Consider the following 24,301-nt stretch of genomic DNA (forward strand, 5'->3'; position numbering starts at 1 on the left):
AAAGGAAGAGGAACCTTAGAATAAAGATCACTGAATATCATGGGATAGATAGGTAAGCTGGTGAAGAAGTCATACAGGATACCTTCCTTTCTTAGCAAGCCCTACAGTACAAAATCATGAAACTTTTATAGTTTTAGCATAAGTCACTTGTTCGACTATAGCTGGAATATTGTGTATATCTCTGATCACTGCATTAAAAGGATGCAATCATACTAAAGAGACAACAGTAAACATTTAAAAAGATGTTAGAAGCAATGGACAATTTTAGTAATAAGGAAAAATTGAATAGACTGAGGTTTTTTTGGAACAGAAGAGTCAACATGAAGTTTTAATCGAGGTATAGAAACTTGAAGGGCTGAGGAGTACATGGATAGGAGTAACCTATTCCCTCCGGCAGAGCAGTCAATAACCAGAGACACAGATTTAAGGCACTTGTTTGAATGATTAAAGAGCAGTTGAGGAGAAACCTTTTCACCAAGAGGTGAAATTTGCAGAAAATTAGAATAGTACTTAAGTTGCTAATCAAATTAAGCAATATTGCATATCAATCATAGCAAACGATATTTATTTGAAACAAATTTTAACGCTGCACATCTTAGGTAAGTACGGATGTAGAAAGAATCATACACATCGTGCTAGATGTTTGTAGCTCATATAATGAATCATCACTTGCTGCAGCAGGGCTCCAAGGCAGGTTATGAATGATGATAGCAATGACAGTAAGAGGGCTCCTGCATCTCATTAGTTAGACATTTTCCTTGGTTAAGCAATTGTACACCAAAGACTTAAAACATTTCCATGTTACAAACATACGTCACTCGAAATTGTTCAATGCAAATTAGAGGATATCAAAGGGTCTTGCATCATATAGAGTAACCAGAGACTCTAATATACCAGCATCGGCAAATGAGTAGCCTATAGATATGGGAGGACACTATGTTTGGAATCTGATATTTCTGTAATATTAACAAATAGTTTTTGCAGTATTTTTGACAGCCCTATTGTTTCAGAAAAGTTTTAAATTTATGTTGTAGAGAGAAGCTTAACATATCAAGGAAAAGGGATTCATGACTTTGGAAACAATGTGGAAAGGGATTTTAGCATCTGGCAAAATTGGAAATAGCCCTGAGGTCAGGCAATCATTAACATACAGTTGAGAAACTTGTGGGCAAATAAGTGTTCTTTGGATCCAGCAGATGAAGGAGAAAGTGAGGAGGTGGATCCTTGAAATTAGAAAACTGAAGAATTGATTGTTGGAGGGGATGAAAGCAGTATTGGAGGTAATCAGGAATTTGGCTGTAAAATAGAGAACATATAGCACGGCATAATGGAAATCATGAATTCAAATCTCACCATAACAGCAGGAAGATTGAAATTTAGTTAACTAAATAAATAGGGAATAAAAAAGTGAGCAATAGTGAACGTGATCATACCCAACTATTATCAAAAAGCAAATGCACTGTCATTATTCTGTTAGACCTAAACATAACTCCAGATCCACAGGAAACGGTAAATTCTTAACTGTTCTCTTAAATGCCCTACAAGCATTGCACGAAACTGCCACAAGAAACAATAAAGCTCGAAGCACGATTGGGCATCAGCTTAGCAACTGGATATGAAAAAGACGAATCCTGCCCGACTGACGCTGCAAAGTACTCCCCATTGACATGTAGGGACTTGGGAAAGTATGCCATATTGTGGTTAAGCATGACTTAATCATCCCTTCCAGACTCCTCCATCACTATTTCTAGGTCTGTCCTGTCCAACAGATATAGCAGATGTGGTATATTGTGGTACATAGATCAAAAGGAAGTGGTTTGGAAGTCCTTAACGTACACTTTGAACCTCATGAAATCTCATGACACTGGACCAAAAATAGGCATCAGGAAAATCCTTCTGGTTACTGGCTATAATCTGCCCTTAGTTGATGATCAATAGTCCTCCATGTTCAGTAGCCCCTCAACGAAGCAGAGAGTTGCAATGGCAAAGAATTTACTCTGGGAGGATGACTTCAGTGTTCAGCACCAAAAGTAGCATCAACATATTATCACGCACTGAGCTAGTTGAATCATGAAATGATATAGCTACTATGGAGGACCTATTCCAGATGGTGAGAGACAATATAAAATCCTACTCAACATTGTCCTCACCAAACTACCAAACCATAACAGGAGTCTCCACACAGACCAAGACCCAGCTTCAGACTGAACACACATGTCACTATTTTGAGTGACACTATCACCATACTAAAGGTTCAAAACTGATCTGGCAGCTTAAAACTAGACATCCATGAGATATTGTGAACCATCAACAGCAGCAAAATTGCAATCAATCCAAAATCTGTAATCTCATGACCTGAAATATCCCTCCTCCCACTATTATCATAAAGACACAGAATGAATTATTTTTTCAAGGCTGAGACAGGACTCAAGGTTGAGAACCTACTGCTTCAACTACCCAACTCCTGCCTCAGATGACATCCTCATGTGCTCCTAACCGAAGACAGCCTTGAGCTTTTCTCACATCCCACCTTAGGCTGAAGGATAGAAATCTTCATTTCTTTCTTCCACTGCCATTGTAGGAAGTGACAGTACAAGTCCTAGAACGAATAGCCCTCTAAGCATGGAACAAATGAGTTTCACCAAAACTAGATGATGGTCCCATCTTGGCACAGTGCATGGAAGGTACTGAAACAGCAGGAATGTGCATCTTAGAGAAACAAAAGCAGTCAATTCCAGGTGCTTTGACTCCAGGTAAAACATGCAAGTCCCTCCCTTGTCTCTCTGTGTCTCCCCCTGCACATTTAAAGGTCTGTCAACCCTTGCTTCTGTCAATGTCCCCCTAAACTCTCTGCAGTCAGGTCAATAAATTCTACCTGACAGTGATAGAGTTAGTGTTCACATCTGGACACCAGCTGACTTTTGACATTTATTTCCTGAAACCATCGCTCTCATGATATCATGTTCTTAATGAGACTGTTGACATCCTTAATTGTCACAGTTCCTTCAAACAATCTGAGGAATTTGAATCTGTGTTTTGCTGTTCGCTTTCTTTGAAGGGAGCTGTTGAAATTTCATATCACGTTTTAAGGTTGATTCTAAGGGACCACTGGGGTTGTGCAAATGAAATTTTCAGCACCTTAAATCCCATTGCTGACATTTTACAGCAAAGGCAGAAGGCATCTGTGACAACACATGACACTAGTATAAATGGATCACCCTGAGCAGTAGTTTAATATAATTCCTTTGTTCACCAGGGACATTCATAAGGGCCAGCAACTAAAGGGGCAACATCTATGTTTTGTCAATTTCTCTGGATAGTTCAATGGGTGAATAGTCAGGGTTATTTTTTTCTCCAGGATAGCGGAATCCAAAACTTGATGGTTGTGACTCTATGACTGATGGAGATTTTGACAAATGTCCATCAATGAAAGTACCTAATAAGGTCCCTCAAAGATCTCTGAAACAATCGTGCATAGTGCGGAGCACCGGCACAGTTTCTCACTTGGGGTGCAGTTGAAATCTCCACTCCCCACCATACTAATCAAAATGCAGACGTCCACATTAATGGAGCTGAGAAGAGCAAATGTTTCTTCAAGCAAACTCACACGCTGTAGTCCAATCTGTACAGCATACACATTCATGTTCCTGGTCGGATGAGGCAGTCAAACTGGAACAAGCTCCTTGACCACTAAAATCTCCAAATAAAAATTTAGACCCAACTCGATAGCCATTCTGCCAGAGTTTGTCACAAATAAATGTGCTAGGATTTTCTGCAACAAAAAGCAACTCTGAGTTGCTGCTGAGGTACTGAGTCTCCTGTTTGGGGAGGAAGGGTCAGCTGTTGATGTACCTTTGTACCAAATATTGACATTGCACCTTCAGACTTTGTAGCAACACATTTATGTGGATTTTCTTCAAGATAGTATGTTCTGGCGTAGTATTTCTTCCATCACATATGGAGATCTCAATGATAGCATGCAGTCCCTGTTTATGGAGTGAATGAATTCTCTTCCAGGAATTGCCTGTTTTCTGTTTGGACCAGATCAAGCTTTGGGAAACAATCACCTGGTACTAAGTGTTCTCTTTTAGGGTTTGCCAACTTTCATAAGGGAGCCGCTTCTCAGGAAGGTGTTCCTCCATCAGTGATGTGACCGATGGCATGCGGAAGAAAGTGTTCAGAATGCTGCGTGAACGAGTCTTTGAGAGAGGCTGGATGATGCCAATTTAATTGGTTGTGAGGGCATTTGTTAACATCCAGTACACAGACCAATTCATGAAGAACCTCCTAATTGCAGGATCCAGCATTAAAAATGCACAGGGAATCTAAGCAGGCCAGGTGTGCTGTGAGCTTCCATTTGTCCGAAACTTGACATTGGCCCGAAATAAGAGATTCTCCCTCTTTCCACAATCTGAGTGACCCCAGAAAAATCTTTTCTATGCCCTCCAAAATGGTACAAAGGCATTTGATGCATGGGTTATTGTTTCCTCCCTCCTGTTAGCCAGTCAGATGCTTCTTTGCTTAATGTGTTACCTTCTAGCAGTGTAGTAGTTTCTGGTGAGGGTCTATCAATAGTTTCCTTCCTCTATCCATTGGGAATCTTGGATGGTAAGTAGTGCACACAAGTGTCTCATACAAGAGAAGGTTAAGTAAATTCACTGGTGTCAGGCTGCATCATGCATTTGAAGCCGAAGAAAATTGAGATTCTTATTGAAGGTTTTTGTTTCTTAAAAGGGGCTGCTATTAAATCTTTGGTTACACACCATCCCCACATCCTAATCTATGAGCATACTGTGCAGAAGGGGCATGGATAGATCGGACAAATAGAGGCCATTAACATCGAATCATAAAATCCCTACAGTATGTTGTGGAGGTCCCTGGACACAATAGGCAATTTAGCATGGCCAATCCATATCATCGGGACATCTCTGGATGGAAACCAGAGCACCTGAAGGTTCAAGCAGCGGGCCCTGGACAGCATCTTAGAACCCACCCGTCAGCCCCCTCTTCCATGGATATGTCGGCACTCTGGTGTACATTGGGAGGAAACATTGTTAATAATTGGGAGGCCTGTTAATGTGTTCTCAGTATTCCATATTTGGTATTTCCTGCGTAGGTTACGACCTCATACAACAGTGTCGCAATATCTGAAAACAGACAGCTCATCAGAACGATCAAGGTGTGAACTCATGTACCACACCTTTCATTATCAATGCAGTATACCAAAAATCAAATAAAAGGTTTTAGCCTTAGAAAGAATGAAAACTTCAAATGGAAGTGGGCAAGGGGATAATATTCATGTGACTCATGATTAGTTGTTCCATACAGTTAATGTTAGGGCCCTTGGGAGTGTTACTGTACAAAGAGATTGAGGGATGCAGGTGAATAGATCCTTGAAAAGGGAGTCACAGATAGACAGGTGATGAAGATGATATTTGGCATGTTAGCCTTCGTTAGTCAGAACATTATCTATAGGAATTGAGATGATATATTTACAGTTAAACAGGACATTAGTGATGCCACTTGTAGAATACCATGTACGTTTCTGGTTCCCCTTCTATGGGAAGGATGTTGTTAAACTTGGGAAAAGATTAACAAAGATGTTGCAAGGATTGGAGAATTTGAGTAATAGGGAGCGGCATTTTTCCCTGGAGTATCAGAGGCTGAGGGGTGACTTTATCGAGGTTTATAAAATCATAAGGGGCATGGATAGGGTGAATAGCCAAGGTCTTTTTCCTAGGGTAATGGAGTAGAAAACTAGACAGCATAGGCTTAAGATGAGAGGTGAAAGATTTAAAAAGGACCAGAGGGGTAACTCTTCCACACAGAAGGTGGTGCCTATATGGAACGAGCTGCCAGAGGAAGCAATGGAGGTGAGTACAATTACAACATTTAAAAGACATCTGGGACAGGTATATGAATAGGAAGGGTTTAGAGAGATATGGGTCAAATACTAGCAAATGGGATTAGGTCAGATTAGGATGTTTGGTCATCGTGGACAGGTTGAACCAAAGAGTCAGTTTCCACGCTGTATGACTCTCTGACAGGTGATTGAGATAGCACTGATCTCCAGCTCTCAAATTAAGTTATTAAGTGGACAGGAAGGGTGGGAGCAGCTTGAATATCCAGGAAGATGAGCCACACTATCTCACTGCAAGAAGACCCAGGTGATGGCCCTCACATGTACCTGAGGTAAGAACAAAAACTGTTGGTATCAAGATTATGCAAGACTACCAGAAACCACCATAAAAGACAACAGGATAACTGGGATTGTAAGTGCTATGCCTCTACGCCTCTATTCCACACAAAGCTCCAGGACCAGTAAAGAATCCTCATCTGCCATGGGTCATAGCTTTGCCTAATTTACTAATATATGACATCTAAACTGTTGCTTCTCAATAAGCTAGCAGAAAATCCTGATAAATTGTTGATTGTTTATATTTGGTAACTGATCACAAACCCTCTAAAATCAACAGCAGGTTGTGTCATTGGCAGGATAGTGGCATTTAGAGAGTGGTAGGCAGAAAAGAACGCATCATTACCATGAATCAGACTTGATTTTTTTCAGTTCTGTTCTGGTTTTGTAAGTTTCTTCTGTCCAGTTGATTTGCTTTGTTATAGAGCCCTACCAGCTTGTCTAGCCAGATTAATAAAGTATGAAGCTAGATGAACACAGCAGGCCAAGCAGCATCTCAGGAGCACAAAAGCTGACGTTTCGGGCTTAGACCCTTCATCTCGGCCCGAAACGTCAGCTTTTGTGCTCCCGAGATGCTGCTTGGCCTGCTGTGTTCATCCAGCTTCACACTTTATTATCTTGGATTCTCCAGCATCTGCAGTTCCAATTATCTCTGTCTAACCAGATTAATGTTTTGTTCAAGAGTAGAAAAGAGGATTGGTGAGCACACTACAGACCAACAACAAGCTGCTTACAGTTCTTTCTGCAAACCTACAGGAGATAGCACATACCAATCTCTTGACCTCCACAGATGCATAGTTTGTTCCTTCATTGTTGCTGGGTCAAAAACCTACAACATTCTAACAGTATTTTGGTTACACCTACATCAAATGGGTGGCCTCAGCAGTTCATAAGCACTGGTACCCATCACTTTTTTTAAGGTCAGTTATAAATGAGAAACAAATGTTTATCATGCCAAAGATGTTCATTTCCTGAACAAACTATGAGGAGAGAAAACACCATTCAATCAATCTTTTCTGACCTTTGTCATTCCTCATTTTAATTCCTACTGATTCTAATCCATGGGTTTTGAGCCAAGATTCATTCTAACTACTTACCAGGGGCTTTACTAAGCAGCATAATTCTTCTATTATTTTCCTCCTTATCTATAATCCTTCTAATCTGGGAAGTTTAATTTGCAAATTTAGTCACTTTGCAACCATGGTGATTGTAGAAGAGTTCAGTATTACAGCCAATGCCTCATAAACAATTTGAGTCATCCATTTGATTCTCTAAATTGCTTGACCCTATGCCAATTAGAATGTGGTTTCAGAAAAAAATGCAGAGTTTAGTAACTTCAAATCCAGCTGAGATCTACTGATAGATAGTAATTGTTGCAGCAACAAAGACAAGAATTGCATGTCAGGACCATGTATAAGCTTGACGCATTTGATAACTCAGGGAATTGTTCACAAAGTTTAAATTGCTGATGGCCAATTACCTGGCTTCTGGAATTCTTTGGAAAAGGTCTCCAGTGCTGAGTTAGAGTCAGAGACTTTGACTGGATCTAATTTAATTAGCTTAATAGTCTGGAAAAGTTAAACTTAAACTCCATGCTAACACTGACCCACTTAAAATAACGTAGCACCCACATAAGTAGGACAATAAAAAGAGGTGCATCTTTTCATTCCTCTGTACCAGTTTAGCACTTTGTTTACTGGGCACTCAGTTCCCTGATCATTCCATGCTCCCTCGTCTCCCAACAAGTTATTAGCCACAAATTTAGGAATTGTAATTTTCATTCTACAGTCTAAATCATTGACATAAATTGTGAACAATATTGGTCACAGCACTGATCCTTGTGGGGTCCAGTTTTCAACTTCTACCACTTTGGACAGTTGCTTTTTAATCCATTTTCTGTTTGGAACAGATGAGAAGATTCAATTCCCATATTTAATCCACTAAATTCTACACAAAGCTACTTGACTATCATTTTGTACTAGCCTCCTTCTCCATAGAAACTACTATCAAAGGGTGCAAGCAGTATGCATAATTTCTACCCAATTTGGATTTCCAAATTGGAAAAGCATTCTAATGCTTGGTTTAATTAAGATAGCTGATCAGCTGCATAATCTAATTGAAAAGAACAATATAGGAAACAGATGTGTGTGCTCCATTTAGTTAACTGATAGATTAGGGTTTCTACTTGGGATTGAGAGGCGGTACGTCCAGTAACAATGCATGTGATAGAGAACCCTCACCTCAGTTTAGGCCATTCAATTCTCATTGTTCTCCTGCCCATCCTTTGTCCATCCACCACCTGTTTTTCATCATGAGATATCAGCCACTTACTTCATCAGCATTTCCTACCTTCACATTCGTTAATTAAAGCATGTTCATACAAAATTTTCTTCCCATCCACTTTTATCATATTTCTAGAAATTTACTACTGAAAGACAAGAAATCATGAGTGGGTTGCATAATTTCTTGAAAATACGCTCCTGATCTGTCTGAGTATTATAATGGAATATGTAATATTTTGAGTACTATTATGAGTTTGATAACTTTATGCACTGTTCAGTACTTAAAATTCTAGAAATATCATGCTCAAGTTTAATGTTTATATACAATATATAAAAAAAACTAAGCCTCAAAATTTTAAGTGTGTATTTCACACAATATGTTGACAACTGAAACAAAATCCATCCCTTGCATTTCTAACCACCAACATACATTTTGGTAAAAACAAAAAGATCTTAAATATTAACAACATAAAGAAACACACTACCTTGAAATGAGGCTGATGTACCAACAGTATACTGGAAAATTCCAAAATATACACCATATGTAAATGTGGAGAAAAAAAACTAACTATTTGGAATTATATAGTTGATGCTAAAATTTTTTTACACATGTTGAGACATGAGGAAAAGCTGATGATTACCGGAGAACTAAAAATAAGGCAAACATACTCCTGTATGTTTGTGTAGAGACCATCAGATTTACAGTTGTAGTACAGTAGTAGTAAATTAGATCTTCTATTCTAATCTGAAATAATTTTCTTACCTTTCACAGATGTGTTAGGTGGGGGACCCTCCATTCTCAAATTCCAGGGGGGGTCACCTAGATTTGCAAAGTCCCTCATTTTCAAGTAACTAATGGTGAGGCGAATAATTGATGCTTTATCTAATTGGCTTGTAATGGCAGCAGGGAGAGGCAATAGCTTCGCCAATTCGTAGAATTCAAAGTTTTCCTTTCCTCGGCGTGATCGAGCAGCATCTCGAGATTTCTCCTTTCGCAAGGCTTGTAAACTAAGAGAAAAATAAAGAGTTCAGTGCAGCAGTAGTAAAAATAAAACTTGAATATTTTCATAATCATTAAAAACTGTATATTTATGGGACCAAATGCAAATAAAAACAGTTTGTTCAGTATTATCCCACTGATCACCAAACTTTTCTTAAACTGAGAACTATTCTATCAATGTAGTTTATAAATAAGAAATAGTTCCAGGAAAATTTATTTTCAGCTGAAATGAGATGCAAAATGAGGTGTTAAGGCTAAAATGCAATGCTACTTCTATAAGATATGAGAAATTAGGATGTAGATTTACTCCTAATTCCAGTGAGAACAATTTGCTAATCCCAATCCTATTAGGGTGCACTCAGTTGAAAGTATGGATTCTGCACAGGAAAATTGAAGAACAAGAGAAATTCAACTAGATTTTTTGACAATATTTTCAGTTTAGACAATAGAAAGATGTATGTCGTGGGGTAAGTAAAAGAAAGTTAAAGAAATTGAAAGGAGAATGATTTCACTTAAAAGAGAGACGTGAACTGACACATACAATGAAAATCCTCATGCTATGTGCCGGAAAATAATTTATACATCGAGATAAATTCCTCCATTTGGATCTTTTTATATACTGAGCAAGACAGTATATTAGTTTTGGAACAGTTAGTTCCAAGAGTTGTTAGGTAGCAACATCCAATTTTGCCAAGTAAAAGGGAAGGATCTTATTACAAGGTTTACAATTTGTCAATTAGGACAGTGGGGAATTCAAAGACTGGGTATAAAGATGATAAAAGTCAGAAATCACATGACACCAGGTTTAGTCCAATAGGTTTGTTTGAAGTCAAAGGCTTTCAGCGCACTGCTTCACCTGACCAAGGAGCATCAGTCCAAAAGCTTGTGATTTCAAAAAAGTCCGTTGGACTATGTCCACCCCTGTCCAACATCAACACCTCCACAATAAAGATGGTAGACAGTAAATGATTCCATTCTAGGTGCATTACAGCTAGCTGCACTTCACAATTAACCTACCCAGCCCTCATTAAAACAAGTCTTTAACAGCTGTTTTAGGGTTTGTATAGGAGAATCACAGGGGGATGTAATGTCATATTATTGCAACACACTTATGTTCATTATGGACTTCTGAAGATTTAATTTCATAATTTTCTTTCTGCGTTGTTGGGAAAAGAATCAAATAAAAAGAATGTCGCTATAAAAAACACTATAGTTTCCTATAATTGTAAGAAAACTAGATAAAAATATAATAGACTGGGTGCTTAAGAAGACTTAAGGTTTTTGCAAAGATCTGCAGCTTGGCTTGTGGATGAGGTTGTTCACTTGCTTGCTGAGCAGGCTTATTCTCATTCAGACTTTTCGTCACCATGCTAGGTTACATCATCAGTCAGGCCTCCAATGGCGCGCTGTTGTTCTACTTTGCATGAAGTTTATACTGTCCAGTCGTCATGCTGAGATGTCATTTCTGGTTTTGTTCTGTATAAGCTTGTATACAGGGCCTAATTCTATGTGTTTGATGTTTGCGTAATGGGTTGGGAACCATGCCTCTCGGAATTCCTGTGCACATCTATGTTTGGTTTGGGTTACTATGGTTACATTGTCCCAGGTAAACTGATAGGCTTCATTGTCCAGGTGTACCAATATAAGGGAAAGTTCATCATGTCGTTTTGCTGCTACCTGATGTTCATGTATTCTGATGGCTAGCTTCCTTCCTGTCAGTATAATGTAATGTTTCTGGCAGTCATTGCATGGTAGTTTGTAAACTACGTTGGTTCTGAATGTTTTGGGAATGGGGTCTTTAATCCTTGTGAGCATTTGTCTTGTGGTTTGTGGCTGTGGGCTTGTGCACTACCATGATTCCTAGTGGTCTTAGGAGTCTCGTTATCTGAAGAAGGGTCCAGACCCGAAATGTCAGCTTTCCCTCTCTTCTGATGCTACCTGGCCAGCTGTGTTCATCCAACTCCACACCTTGTTATCTCAGATACTCCAACATGAGCAGTTCCTACTATCTCTCGTTGTCAGTCCTGATGTGTTCTTGATGTAGGGCATTGTGGCTAGTGTGTTAGGGTGTACTGTGTCCTCTTGGAGTTGTCTATTTATTAGGCACCTGCGGGGTTGAAGTTGCGGGGATATGTCTGTTCATAGTGAACAGTTTAACTGGGACAATGTAACCATAGTAGCTCAAACACAGACTCACACAGGAATTTCTAGAGGTATGGTTCTCAACCCATAATGCAATCAACAAACATACAGAACTGGGCCCAACGTACAACTCCACAGAACCAGAAATGACACAACTCAGCATAACAGACCAGAGAGTATAAATTCCAAGCGGAGTAGAACAACATTACTTCATCTGAGGCCTCACCGATAATGAAACGTCTGAAAGAAAACAGGCCAACTCGGCGAGCAAGTCAGCAACTTCACTTAAGGCATTTAGCACACTTGCCTTCATTGTTCAGATCTTTTGAGCACAGGAATTAGAATGTTATGATGAGGTTGTACATGATGTTGGTAAGGTCTCTTCTGCAGTACCGTGTGCAGTTCTGATCACCCTGCTACAGAAAAGATTAATTATATCAGAGCTCAGATGCTCTGTGAATTGGTCTGCGCTTGGCCTCACCAAGGTAGAAGAGACCACAATGGAAGCAATGGATACTACATCGCGGAGCATCTGTGCTCTGGACACTATAATCAACAGCACCTTCAGATTGTCAACCATTTTAACTCCTCTCCCGCTCCCTTGGTAATATGTTCATCCTGGGCCCCCTGCAATGTCACAATGACACCACATGCAAACTGAAGGAAAACACCTCTTATTGTGTCTCGTGAGCTTACAGCCCAACGGCCTTAACATAGAATGCACCACTTTCAAAATCTCCTCACACCCCAGCCCCATTCCATGTCCAGCTCTCCCTTTCATCACTGCCTCCTTGATCTGACACCAGCTGTCCATCTTCTTTCTCACATATCCACTCCACCCTTCCCACTGACCAATTTCCACTACCTGTATCCACCTATCAAAATCACACCTACCTTCCCCCCACCCCACCCTCCCATTCATTTCCAAGCTCCCTTACACCTCCCTAGTCCTGATGAATCGTGTAAACCCAAAATGTTGACTTTCCTGCTCCTCTGTTGCTGCAGTGTTCCTCCAGCTCCAGTCTGTATTGACTCTGACTCCGGCATCTGTAGTTCTTGCTATCTCCTAGAATTTACCGCCCATCCCTAAACCCAGTCAAGAGTCAACCACATTGCAGCAGGTCTGGAGTTTCATGTCAGCCTGACATGGTAAGAATGGCAGTCTCCTTCCCTAAAGAACATCAGTGAATGAGATGGATTATTCTTGAGAAACAGCAATGGTTTCATTTTCATTTATTAAAATTTCCAGATTTGTATTGAATTCAAATTCCACTATCTGACACAGCAAGATTCAAACTCAGGTCTCTAGAACATTTCTGGATCTCTGGATTGATAGCCTAGTGAAAACACCACTAGCCCATGGCTGACCCAGTTTGAATTTCCTGTGTTAGCCTTGAAAGATAAAAGGTATTTAAGAATTTTGTGTAAAGAAACAAACAAAAAGGATAATTATCTAAACACTATCCAGTAAGCAACTTGAATTCTATATGGCACAATAAATCCCACACTTAACATTTAAAACATCTAATAACTCTTCTCCATGATTATACCTTAATCGGAACTTGAAATGGATACCTCATTCTCCAAGAACCAGTTCAAAACAATTTTCAGCTTCCAATGACTTGCTTCCTTTCTGAACTAGATAACATTTTAACTTCTAATCACTAAACTCACCTTCAGATTAAGGGTTACACTGATATAGGGCTATACTCCTTTGAGAAAAACCTTCCTGACTTATTAGAATCCTCACAAACTTGGTCTCTTCAGTAAGAACACAAACTCACATCAGTGAAATAAACAACAGAGGCTGATTACCTCTATTGTGCTGGCCCTTTTTCTCAGACTTTTCTGAAGGCTGACCAATCTATGAAGTTTGGGATATTTCAAGAAATCTATGACCTGATTTTACAATAGCTTGCTGTGCATACTTACCCTCTCAAAGCCCATCTTCATAGCAGCTTGAATCACAAGGGTCTAGCATCTGGGTAGAAATAATAAGTTGTTATCTTGTAGACCCCAATGTCATTCTCCCTCCATTTTATCCATTGGTATGGATGGCCATGAGGGTAGGTGGGTGCCATGAGAAGCATATTGTGGGTGAAGTCTTGAGAACATTGAGGGCCAGAGAGTCTACCACCTTCTAAAAAAAACAACTGGGATAAAATTCCAAAGAACAGAGTGCAGGCCTTTCAAACAGCCCATCTCCATGCTCACCTGCCCCCATAACTATGAATTATCTGCTTCTAGGTTTGGCAGGTCCGATTCTATCCAGCTCATGTTTCCCCCCCCCGCCCAAAGTAAAAAGATAGGTCTAAAAGAACCCTTCAATGATGATACAAGTTGATTTTAAGCCAAGGTGGGTGTGTTAAGTCCCATTATTTCCCTTAGTAGCAGATATTCAGGCCCAAGAGTCTTCCAACATTAGCACACCCATAATTATCATTATTTACAGGTATGAACATCTTGCACCTTCTTCCCAGTCAATCGATCTGGGCCTTATTGTCCCTGTAGCAAACAGACTATCCAACTATCTTATGAAGCTGGATTCAGAACAGATCACAGGACTCCTTTCATTACATCATTTTATCTTAAATTAAACAGGTAATCTCAAACATACCAAAATAAAAACTTGATATTTGTCATACAGGGCAGAATTGTCTGGTGTTGGAGGTAATGAACCTGGAGAAGAGAGAACCCTATTAGACAGGACAGTGGTGAACAAAAGCCTCCATCAATATTAAGTTCTGGCCCAAGCTGCACCTTGTTGCCACTTTGCTAAATGAGTTCCTTAGGTAGTCAATTTGTGACCAATTAAAGATTGACTCCTGCTGGGGTTACAACTATTTCAGCTCCAGACAGGACAGGAAAGAATCAGACTACCTGGCGGATGATTGAAAAATGCTGTCAAACTGTCAGATGTAGCGGAAGGGGTTCCTCAATCTGCATTTATTGGTTCAAGATCACGGGACTGCATATAGGGAATGGTGGTGATAGCCATTGAGCAATACCCCTCCCCAATTCTTTTCAACTCCATACAGCACCCCTCTCCCCTTGACCCATAATCTGTGTGACCTGCTTGAAACAAAACCTCTCTTGAAGTTGTACCTCGCAGCCATCACAGCCTCCTCTGCAGCAGCACCAAGGTTTGGCTTGATATACCAGTGGCTTTTGATGTCTGAAGCTTTCTCATCTCGAGTCTTTGAAAGCTCACCGGCAACCAACCAGCTGCCTGACTGACAGAAAATTTGCCATAACAAGGTGTAGAACTGGATGAACATAGCAGGCCAAGCAGCATCAGAAGAGCAGGAAAGCCGATGTTTCGGGTTCAAACCCTTCTAACTTCCACAAGTTTCCTTCCTCCAATCTTTCTTAGTTTCAGACTTATCTTCCTGTTCTAATGCTAACACCCAAAACAAAAATGAAACAACAGGACCACCTCCAGCTTAAATGACCATCAATCTGTTTGCCTTTCGTCCACTACAAAACATGAATGAATAAATGGCAAACAGAAAAAAAAACTATTCCATTTACATCATTAAGGATAAATAGCTGCAGTGGCTTTTAAGACTAAATCAATTTTAGCTTGTCAATGTTCTAAAGTCAACAAAATGTGAGGCTGGATGAACACAGCAGGCCAAGCAGCATCGCTTTGAAATGCTGCTTGGCCTGCTGTGTTCATCCAGCCTCACATTTTGTTGTCTTGGATTCTCCAGCATCTGCAGTTCCCATTATCTCCAATGTTCTAAAGTCACTAGGTTTGACTCCAGATCATGAATTAGTGTCCTTTTCAGTAACTTTCCTCTGAAATATATCAACAATATGCTACATGCTGCACATATTTTTTGACTCAATATAATTTCCTTAATTTTTTTCAGAATTGATAATATGCATCTTTTATCAATGTTTCCAATCATACAGTAAATGGAATATAAAGACATTAATATTAGCAGACTAAACAAACTCTATAAGTAACTGGGATACCAGTGCCTTAAAGAACGCTTTGAGTATAGAAAACAACAGCTGGTAATTTTCCAGGTCTTGAATATGCTCACAATGGAAAACAGTCACTAAGTCGAGATTTTAATGACGATGGCTCTGAATTAGCCTGAAGATAGGTTCTTTGTCATATTATAGGTGGTGAGTAGAATTTCAAAGCTCAAGGGCCAATCAGATGTTTTCCAGCAGTAAAGGAAGCAGCCAGAAGGGCACTTAAACATGGAGTTGGACATGTTTTAAAAAATGCAAATAAGAAACAGATTCCAAAGCCAGGTCATCAATACAGGGGAGAATCCAGCAATGGGGTAGTCTTTGACTGCAAATGCAATTAACTCGCTGTGGTGGGCTGGGGAGGGGGTGGATCTACCTGCTGCTGCTTTTCTAGCCACATTGTTTTGAGAAATGAGATTCCCACTGGAAAATTCCAAATGATCTTCTTTCAGTACCATTTGCAGGACCAAGTGTCAATACCTTAACGGCCTTTCATGAATTGCATGATGTAGAGAGAAATGAGCTGATCAGAGTGGCCACTATTTCACAGGATAGGTTTACATTTAGGTCAGGCTGTATTTGTCATGTTCCAAATCAAATCAATCTTATAGCACCTAGAACTATACAAATCCCAATGTATATATCAAACAGTGAAACTGAGTTCACAGTCAACAGTACTAGAGAACTTCCAGCCAATCTATTCTTTAACGTTTGTTCACAATGCAAATTTGATGTTGAAATAGAGTGCATCAATGCTTTCCTGTAATATAATGGCTATCTAGATCAGATCATTTCTTGCTGTATATCATGCAAACTGATAAGAGGCTCTTGAGCAGTTACTGAGATAACAAGGTACAGAGCTGGCTGAACACAGCAGGCCAAGCAGCATCTTAGGAGCAGGAAGGCTGACATTTCAGGCCTAGACCCTTCTTCACAAATCTGAACTCATCTGCATTTTCCATGGCAATGCCTTTACCAATCGGACTCTGCTTGCCAACCAATAAGCAATCTCCTCTATCAATCTCCTCAATAAACGATAATTTTGCTCTTGAGTTAGTGGTCTTACAAATTGACCTAATGAAGGCGAGATGAAAAGCTTTGACAAAATGTCCTTTTTATTCAGATATCGTCATGTTCTATACTATGAAACTCTAAATGTTATGACTTTTGATTCAAAGTGTCAATCTCCTGTTGTAGATTGTTCTAATAATGCATGAGCAAAATATACGAACAGCTTCGATGTATAAACAAGGCTTTAGAAATCAGAAGGACAACAGCATTAGAAGTTCTAGTTGAGTATTTTCTTAAAATTAACGTGCAGGTTCAGTTGACAGTCAGGAGCAAATGCAATGTTCACACTCATTTCAAAGTGCTAGAACACAACAGCAGAGATGTATGACTGGTTTCAGTCACCCAGCATTTGGAATATCGTGAGCAGTTTTGGGCCCCATATCTAAGGAACAATGTTCTAGGCTTAGAGGGGTCCAGAGAAAATTCACAAAAATGATCCTGAGATGAAGGACTTGTCAGTAGGAGGAGCTACTGAAGACTCTGGATGTCTATTTGATGGAGTTTAGAAGGTCAGGAGGATCTGGCTGAAACTTGTAGAATATAGTATAAGAGGCCTGGATAGAGTGGACGTAAAGAGGTTTTTCCGACAGTGGGAAAGACTAGGACCTGAACGCACCGGCTCAGAATGAAGGGTCAACTCTTTAGAACTGAGATGAGGAGGAATTTCTTCATCCTGAACCTATGGCTCTTTTTGACTTCATTCATTGGTGTCTCAACACCTCTCCTAGCTCATCTCATCATTAACACAAATCTATAGAATTCATTGTCACAGAAGGCTGTAGAGGTCAAGCCATTGAATGTATTTAAGACAAGGATAGATAGGTTCTTCATTAGTCAGGGGATCAAGGGTTATGGGGAGAAGACAGAAGAATGAGGTTAAGAAACATCAGCCATGATTGAATGGTGGTGTAGATTTGATGGGTTGAATGGCCTAATTCTGTTCCTATATCATGGTTTTATGTTTATCCTTTATAATGCATGTTGGGTGGCTCACTATGGCACAAGGGCAAAATGTAATTTTTTTCTTGTACTCAAGTTAAATTTGGTTGAAATGAAATGATTTTTGATCTTCATTCTTCATTATATTTAAACAATTTGACAATATAAAGAGTTGCACCAGTAGTTATTTTGATGGTATTCATCTTTACGAGGTCATTCCAGTGACTACAAACTGAAAAAGGTAGCCTGTTGTTTAAGTGATAAGTTATAACACTATAAGGGCAAAACAACATCTGGGTCTTACATTCAAAATTTAAATTCACCAGTTCAGCCAATCATTCTCCATTTGTGAGAACAAAGTGACCTATGAGAACAAAAAAAACAACTAAAGTGGCTGAAACTCCTGTAAATCATTACTTAAGTATAGCATAAATGTTTTCATCAATAGAACAATACCTTTACAGAACACACGTGTCATTTTAAATTCGTGTTCGCTATCCTGAAGCAATGAATGACATAATCATGAAAAGACGAAATGCCAAGGCAAGTCAATTACTTTAATGGCTCTGTCCAAAGCTGCAACAAAGTAGTCAATTTTCTAGGACCTACTGCTCCATTTTTCAATAATTCTATTTAAAGAGTATTATTCCAACAAACCGTGTCTTTGAAGATAATGCTGTTACTTTGTAACACAACGATTAAAGCAGTAGACAGGAGTCTAGCCCAAGCCTGAACCAATGGCTCTTTTTTACTTCATTCATTGCTGTCTCAACACTTCTCCCAGCTCATCTCATCATTAACACAAAAAGCTGGCACTCATAATTGCATTCTTTTAAAAACTCATTTTCTTTCCCGCTTCCCAAGCACAATGAAATAGTAAATCAGCAGAGTAAGTGCAGGTTGAGTCCTGGAGGAGGGGAGCAGAACAAGAGGGGGCCAAATCCCAGAGCAGGGAGTGTAGTAAGTGCAGGCAGAGCCCCAGAATAGGGAGCAGAGTAAGCACGGGCTGAATCCCGGAAGTGAGTCATGGGCGAGAGCCTCGAGTGGGCAGCAGACGGAGCGCAGGCCAAGTCTCTGAGAGTGGAGCAGGACGAGAACAGGCCAAGCTGGGAGCCATGTCACGGCCAGAGCCCAGAGCAGGAGCAGGTAAATGTGGGCTGCCGGGGGTGCGTCCGAGAGGCAAGTCCATGACAGAGGGGAGGCCTCATGTTCTGAAGCCCAGCAGGCACAGACTCGGTTGAAAAGAGCTATAACTTGAGTACTTTAAAGAGACTTTTTATAAAACATTACAGCACAGTACAGGCCCTTCAGCCCTTGATGTTGTGCCAACCTGTCACACCGATCTAAAGCCCATCTAACCTACACGATTCCAAGTACATCCATATGCTCATCCAATGACGACTTAAATGTACCTAAAGTTGGCGAATCTACTACCATTGCAGGCAAAGCGTTCCATTCCCTTACTACTCTCTGAGTAAAGAAACTACCTCTGACATCTGTCCTATATCTTTCACCCCTCAATTTAAAGCTATGCCCCCTCGTGCTCGCCGTCACCATTCTAGGAAAAAGGCTCTTCCTATCCACCCTGTCTAACCCTCTGATTATTTTATATGTTTCATTTAAGTCACCTCTCAACCTTCTTCTCGCTAATGAAAACAGTCTCAAGTCCCTCAGCCTTTCCTCTTAAGACCTTCCCTCCATACCAGGCAACATCCTAGTAAATCTCCTCTGCACCCTTTCCAAAGCTTCCACATCCTTCTTATAATGCGGTGACCAGAACTGTACACAATACTCCAAGTGCGGCCGCACCAGAGTTTTGTACAGCTGCAGCATTATCTCTTGGTTCCAGAACTCGATCCCTCTATTAATAAAAGCTAAAACACTGTATGCCTTCTTAACAGCCCTGTCAACCTGGGTGGCAACTTTCAATGATCTGTGTACATGGACACCGAGATCTCTCTGCTCATCTACACTACTAAGAATCTTACCATTAGCCCTGTACTTTGCTTTCCAGTTACTCCTACCAAAGTGCATCACCTCACACTTGTCCGCATTGAACTCCATTTGCCACCTCTCAGCCCAGCTCTGCAGCTTATCTATGTCTCTCTGCAACCTACAGCATCCTTCATCACTATCCACAACTCCACCGACCTTAGTGTCGTCTGCAAATTTACTAACCCATCCTTCTATGCCCTCATCCAAGTCATTTATAAAAATGACAAACAGCAGTGGACCCAACACCGACCCTTGCGGTACACCACTAGTAACTGGTCTCCGGGATGAACATTTCCCATCAACTACCACCCTCTGTCTTCTTTCAGCAAGCCAATTTCCGATCCAAACTGCTATATCTCCCATAATTCCATTCCTCCGCATTTTGTACAATAGCCTACTGTGGGGAAGCTTATCGAATGCCTTGCTGAAATTCATACACACCACATCAACCGGTTTACTCTCATCTACCTGTTTGGTCACCTTCACAAAGAACTCAATAAGGTTTGTGAGGCACAACCTACCCTTCACAAAACCATGCTGACTATCCCTAATCAATTTATTCTTTTCTAAGTCGTCATTGGATGAGCATATGGACGTACTTGGAATCGTGTAGGTTAGATGGGCTTTAGATCGGTGTGACAGGTCAGCACAACATCAAGGGCTGAAGGGCCTGTACTGTGCTGTAATGTTCTATAAAAAGTCTCTTTCACCTTTTCTAGATGATTATAAATCCTATCCCTGATAACCTTTTCCAACACTTTACCAACAACTGAGGTAAGGCTCACTGGTCTATAATTACCAGGGTTGTCTCTACTCCCCTGCTTGAACAGGGGAACCACATTTGCTATCCTCCAGTCATCTGACACTATTCCTGTAGACAATGACGAGTTAAAGATCAATGCCAAAGGCTCGGCAATCTCCTCCCTGGCTTCCCAGAGGATCAGAGGATAAATCCCATCCGGCCCAGGAGACTTATCTATCTTCACCCTCTGAAGGATTTCTAATACCTCTTCCTTGTGAACCTCAATCCCACCTAGTCTAGTAGCCTGTATCTCAGTATTCTCCTCAACAACATTGTCGTTTTCTAGAGTGAATACTGTTGAAAAATATTCATTTAGCATTTCCCCTATCTCATCTGACTCCACACACAACTTACCACTACTATCCTTGATTGGGCCTAATCTTACTTTCATCATTCTTTTATTCCACAAATACCTATAGAAAGCCTTAGGGTTTACCCTCATCCTATCCGCCAACAACTTCTCATGTCTCCTCCTGGCTCTTCTGAGCTCTCTCTTTAGGTCTTTCCTGGCTACCTCGTAGCCCTCAAGTGCCCTAACTGAACCTTCACATCTCTTCCTAACATAAGCCACCTTCTTCCTCTTGACCAGAGATTCCACCTCCTTCGTAAACCATGGCTCCCATGCTTTACAGCTTCCTCCCTGCTTAACAGGTACATACTTATCTAGGACACACAGGAGCTTTACCTTGAATAAGCTCCACATTTCTAATGTGCCCATCCCCTGCAGTTTCCTTCCCCATCCTATGCTCCCTAAATCTTGCCTAATCTCATCGTAATTTCCTTTCCCCCAGCTATAACTCTTGCCCAGTGGTATACACCTATCCCTTTCCATCACTAAAGTCAACATAACAGAATTGTGACCGCTATCACCAAAGTGCTCACCTACTTCCAAATCTAACACCTGGCCGGGCTCATTACCCAGTACCAAATCTAATATGGCTTCGCCCCTTGTTGGCCTATCTACATACTGTGGATAAAACACTGGACAAAAACTGACTCATCTATAGTACTCGAACTATGGTGTTCCCAGTCAATATTTGGAAAGTTGAAGTCCCCCATGACAACTACCCTGTCTCTCTCACTCCTATCGAGAATCATCTTTGCTATCCTTTCCTCTACATCTCTGGAACTATTTGGAGACCTATAGAAAACTCCCAAGAGGGTGAACTCTCCTTTCCTGTTTCTAACCTCAGCCGACAAGTCCCCAAACACCTTTTCTGCAACTGTAATACTGTCCTTGACCAACAATGCCACACCTCCCCTTCTTTTACCATCTTCTCTGTTCTTACTGAAACATCTAAATCCCACAACCTGCAACAACCATTCCTGTCCCTGCTCTATCCATGTCTCCGAAATGACCACAACATCAAAGTCCCAGGTACCAACCCATGTTGCAAGTTTACCCACCTTATTCCGGACGCTCCTGGCGTTGAAGTAGACACACTTCAAACCAACTTCTTACTTGCCGGTGCCATCTTGCGTCCCTGAAACTTTATTTCGGACCATCCTACTCTCAACCTTTTCTATAGTCGAACTACAATTTTGATTCCCATCCCTCTGCTGAATTAGTTTAAACCCACCCGAATAGCCTTAGCAAATTTCCCCCCCAGGATATCGGTACCCCTTTGGTTCAGGTGAAGACCATCTTGCTTGTAGAGGTCCCACCTACCCTAGAAAGAGCCCCAATTATCCAAGAATCCAAAACCCTCCCTCCTGCACCATCCCTGTAGCCACGTGTTCAACTCCTCTCTCTCCCTATTCCTTGCCTCACTAGCACGTGGTACGGGCAACAAACCATTCTCATTCTGGACTTTTAAATTCTGTATTCTCACGCTAGTGTTTTCTTCCTGTTATTTCAATTCTGTGACAACATCTACTGTATCTGTACCTCGGTATCCTGTATCTAAGATGCCACCAAGAGGTGAGGTTACAAACTTTTCACTGCATTCATTTGAGCACACATGGCAATAAAGTCTACCATTTTAGAATAAAGGCTATTCTAACTTGTTTCCCTTATACAAGCACTGCTTCAACATCTTTCAAACAAATCACAATCACAACTTTCTCTTCTCAAATCATTCAGCCTGTCCTTGAAAACCGTTGCCTCATCTCCAAAGTCCTTGAAAACACTGTTACTTCCCAAATGCCTGCCCACCAGTCTCCCAATACTGTGTTTAATCACTCTAAACAGATTTCTGCCTGTGGCTCTACAATCAGATATAACCAAATTCATAAATGGCTTCTTATGCGAGGGTCCTATAAGACACCATACATTCTCTTCGTCCTCTCTGTAGGTTTCAGCTGAATAATCACACCATGTCCCACACTGGATTTTTAATGATTTTTTTTTTTAAACAACCTATTCAGAGATATTTTTACACACCTCTGGTGCATGTGGGACTTGACCCCGGACCTCCTGGCTCAAGGGTAGGGCACTACCATTGCACCTCAACACCCTGACCAGAAATTTAGAAACTAGTAGTAAACCTGTTCAGAGTTGTTATTGCACATCTCTGGAGCAAGTTGGGCTTGAACGTGGCCTCCTGTTCAGAGGCAGGGAATTTGCTGCAGCGCCAAACAGGTTTTAGACAGAATTTTATTTTAATGAAAGGTTGTTTTATTCTGCATGATAACATGGTCAGTCCCAGAAATATTCAGAACTCTGTTCACTGTTTCTGTCACCTGAGCTGGGCCAATGACCAAAAATTTCAAAGCACCGAACCAGAGTTGAGTTAATTAACGTTTCTTTGCTTACTAGTACAAGATGCTGCCAAGTTTTCTGATAATTTTCCAGCAAGGCAACTGGATGAAGTAATTTATAGATATTGTCTAATCCAGCTGTACGGAGGGACCAGGTGGTACATGAATCCAAGCCTCCTGATTCAGAGGCAAAAATAGAAATTGCTGGAAAAGCTCAGCCAGTCTGGCTACATCTCCTGATTCAGAGGGAGTCACACGACTACTATGCCACAAGAGCCCTTCGGCAGTATTTGAATTGTAAAGGCTTATTCAATTCAATGGCAGCAGGCTAACGACCCCAAAATTGGGATTTCACTTGAAATCTTTAAATTAAGCCATTGCTTTAAGAATGCACCATTTTACAGTCATAGAGTCAAAGAGTCACAGAGTCATACAGCATGGAATCTCTTTAGTCCAAACAGTCCACACTGACCATGTGCCCAAACTAAACTAGTCCCACTTGTCTGCATTTGGCCCATATCCATCCAAACCTTTCCTAATCATTAACTTATAGAATGTAGAACAGCACAGCACAGTAGAGGCCCTTCAGCCCACGATGTTGTGCAGACCTATTATCCTACCCTGAGACCAAACTACCCTGCACACCCTACATTTTACTATCATCCATGTGCCTATCCAAGAGCCGCTTAAATGTCCCTAATGTATCTGACAAAATGTTTTTCTCTAAATGTCTTTAAATTGTTGTAACTGTAACTGCCTCTACCCTTTTCCCTGGCAGTTAACTCCATACACGAACCACTGTCTGTGTCAAAAAAGTTGTCCCTCATGCCCTTTATAAATCTTTCTCGCTCATCTTAAAAATATGCCCCCTAATTTTGAAATCTCCACCTCAGGGAAAAGACCCTTGGCATTCACCTTATCTAAGCCCCTCATGATGTATAAACCTCAACATGGTCATCCCTCAAACCCTACAATCCTGTGAGAAAAGTTCCAACCTTTCCAGTCTATTTTTATATCTCAAACCCTTCCATGCAGGCAACGTCCTGACAAATCTTTTCTGAATCATCTTCAGATTAATAATATTCTTCCTATAACAAGGTGACCAGAAATGCGCACAGTACTCCACAAGAGGCCTCACCAACATCCTGTACAACCTCAACATAACATCCCAACTTTTATACTCAAAG

At 40.7% G+C, this 24,301-nt stretch overlaps 1 protein-coding gene across 5 annotated transcripts in view; it reads right to left on the bottom strand.

Annotated features, from left to right (window-relative positions):
• LOC125455634 (neuronal PAS domain-containing protein 3) overlaps window positions 1-24,301 on the bottom strand; it is a 1,150,912-nt gene that overhangs the window by 820,889 nt on the left and 305,722 nt on the right. For all 5 annotated transcript variants that reach the window (XM_048537891.2, XM_048537893.2, XM_048537892.2 and 2 more), the window contains one exon: window positions 9,242-9,486. In XM_048537891.2, coding sequence (XP_048393848.1) covers window positions 9,242-9,486 — 245 coding nt within the window. The remainder of the gene's footprint in view (window positions 1-9,241; window positions 9,487-24,301) is intronic.

The sequence above is a fragment of the Stegostoma tigrinum genome, chromosome 10 (genome assembly GCF_030684315.1).
Source record: "Stegostoma tigrinum isolate sSteTig4 chromosome 10, sSteTig4.hap1, whole genome shotgun sequence".
NCBI classification, from domain to species: domain Eukaryota; kingdom Metazoa; phylum Chordata; class Chondrichthyes; order Orectolobiformes; family Stegostomatidae; genus Stegostoma; species Stegostoma tigrinum.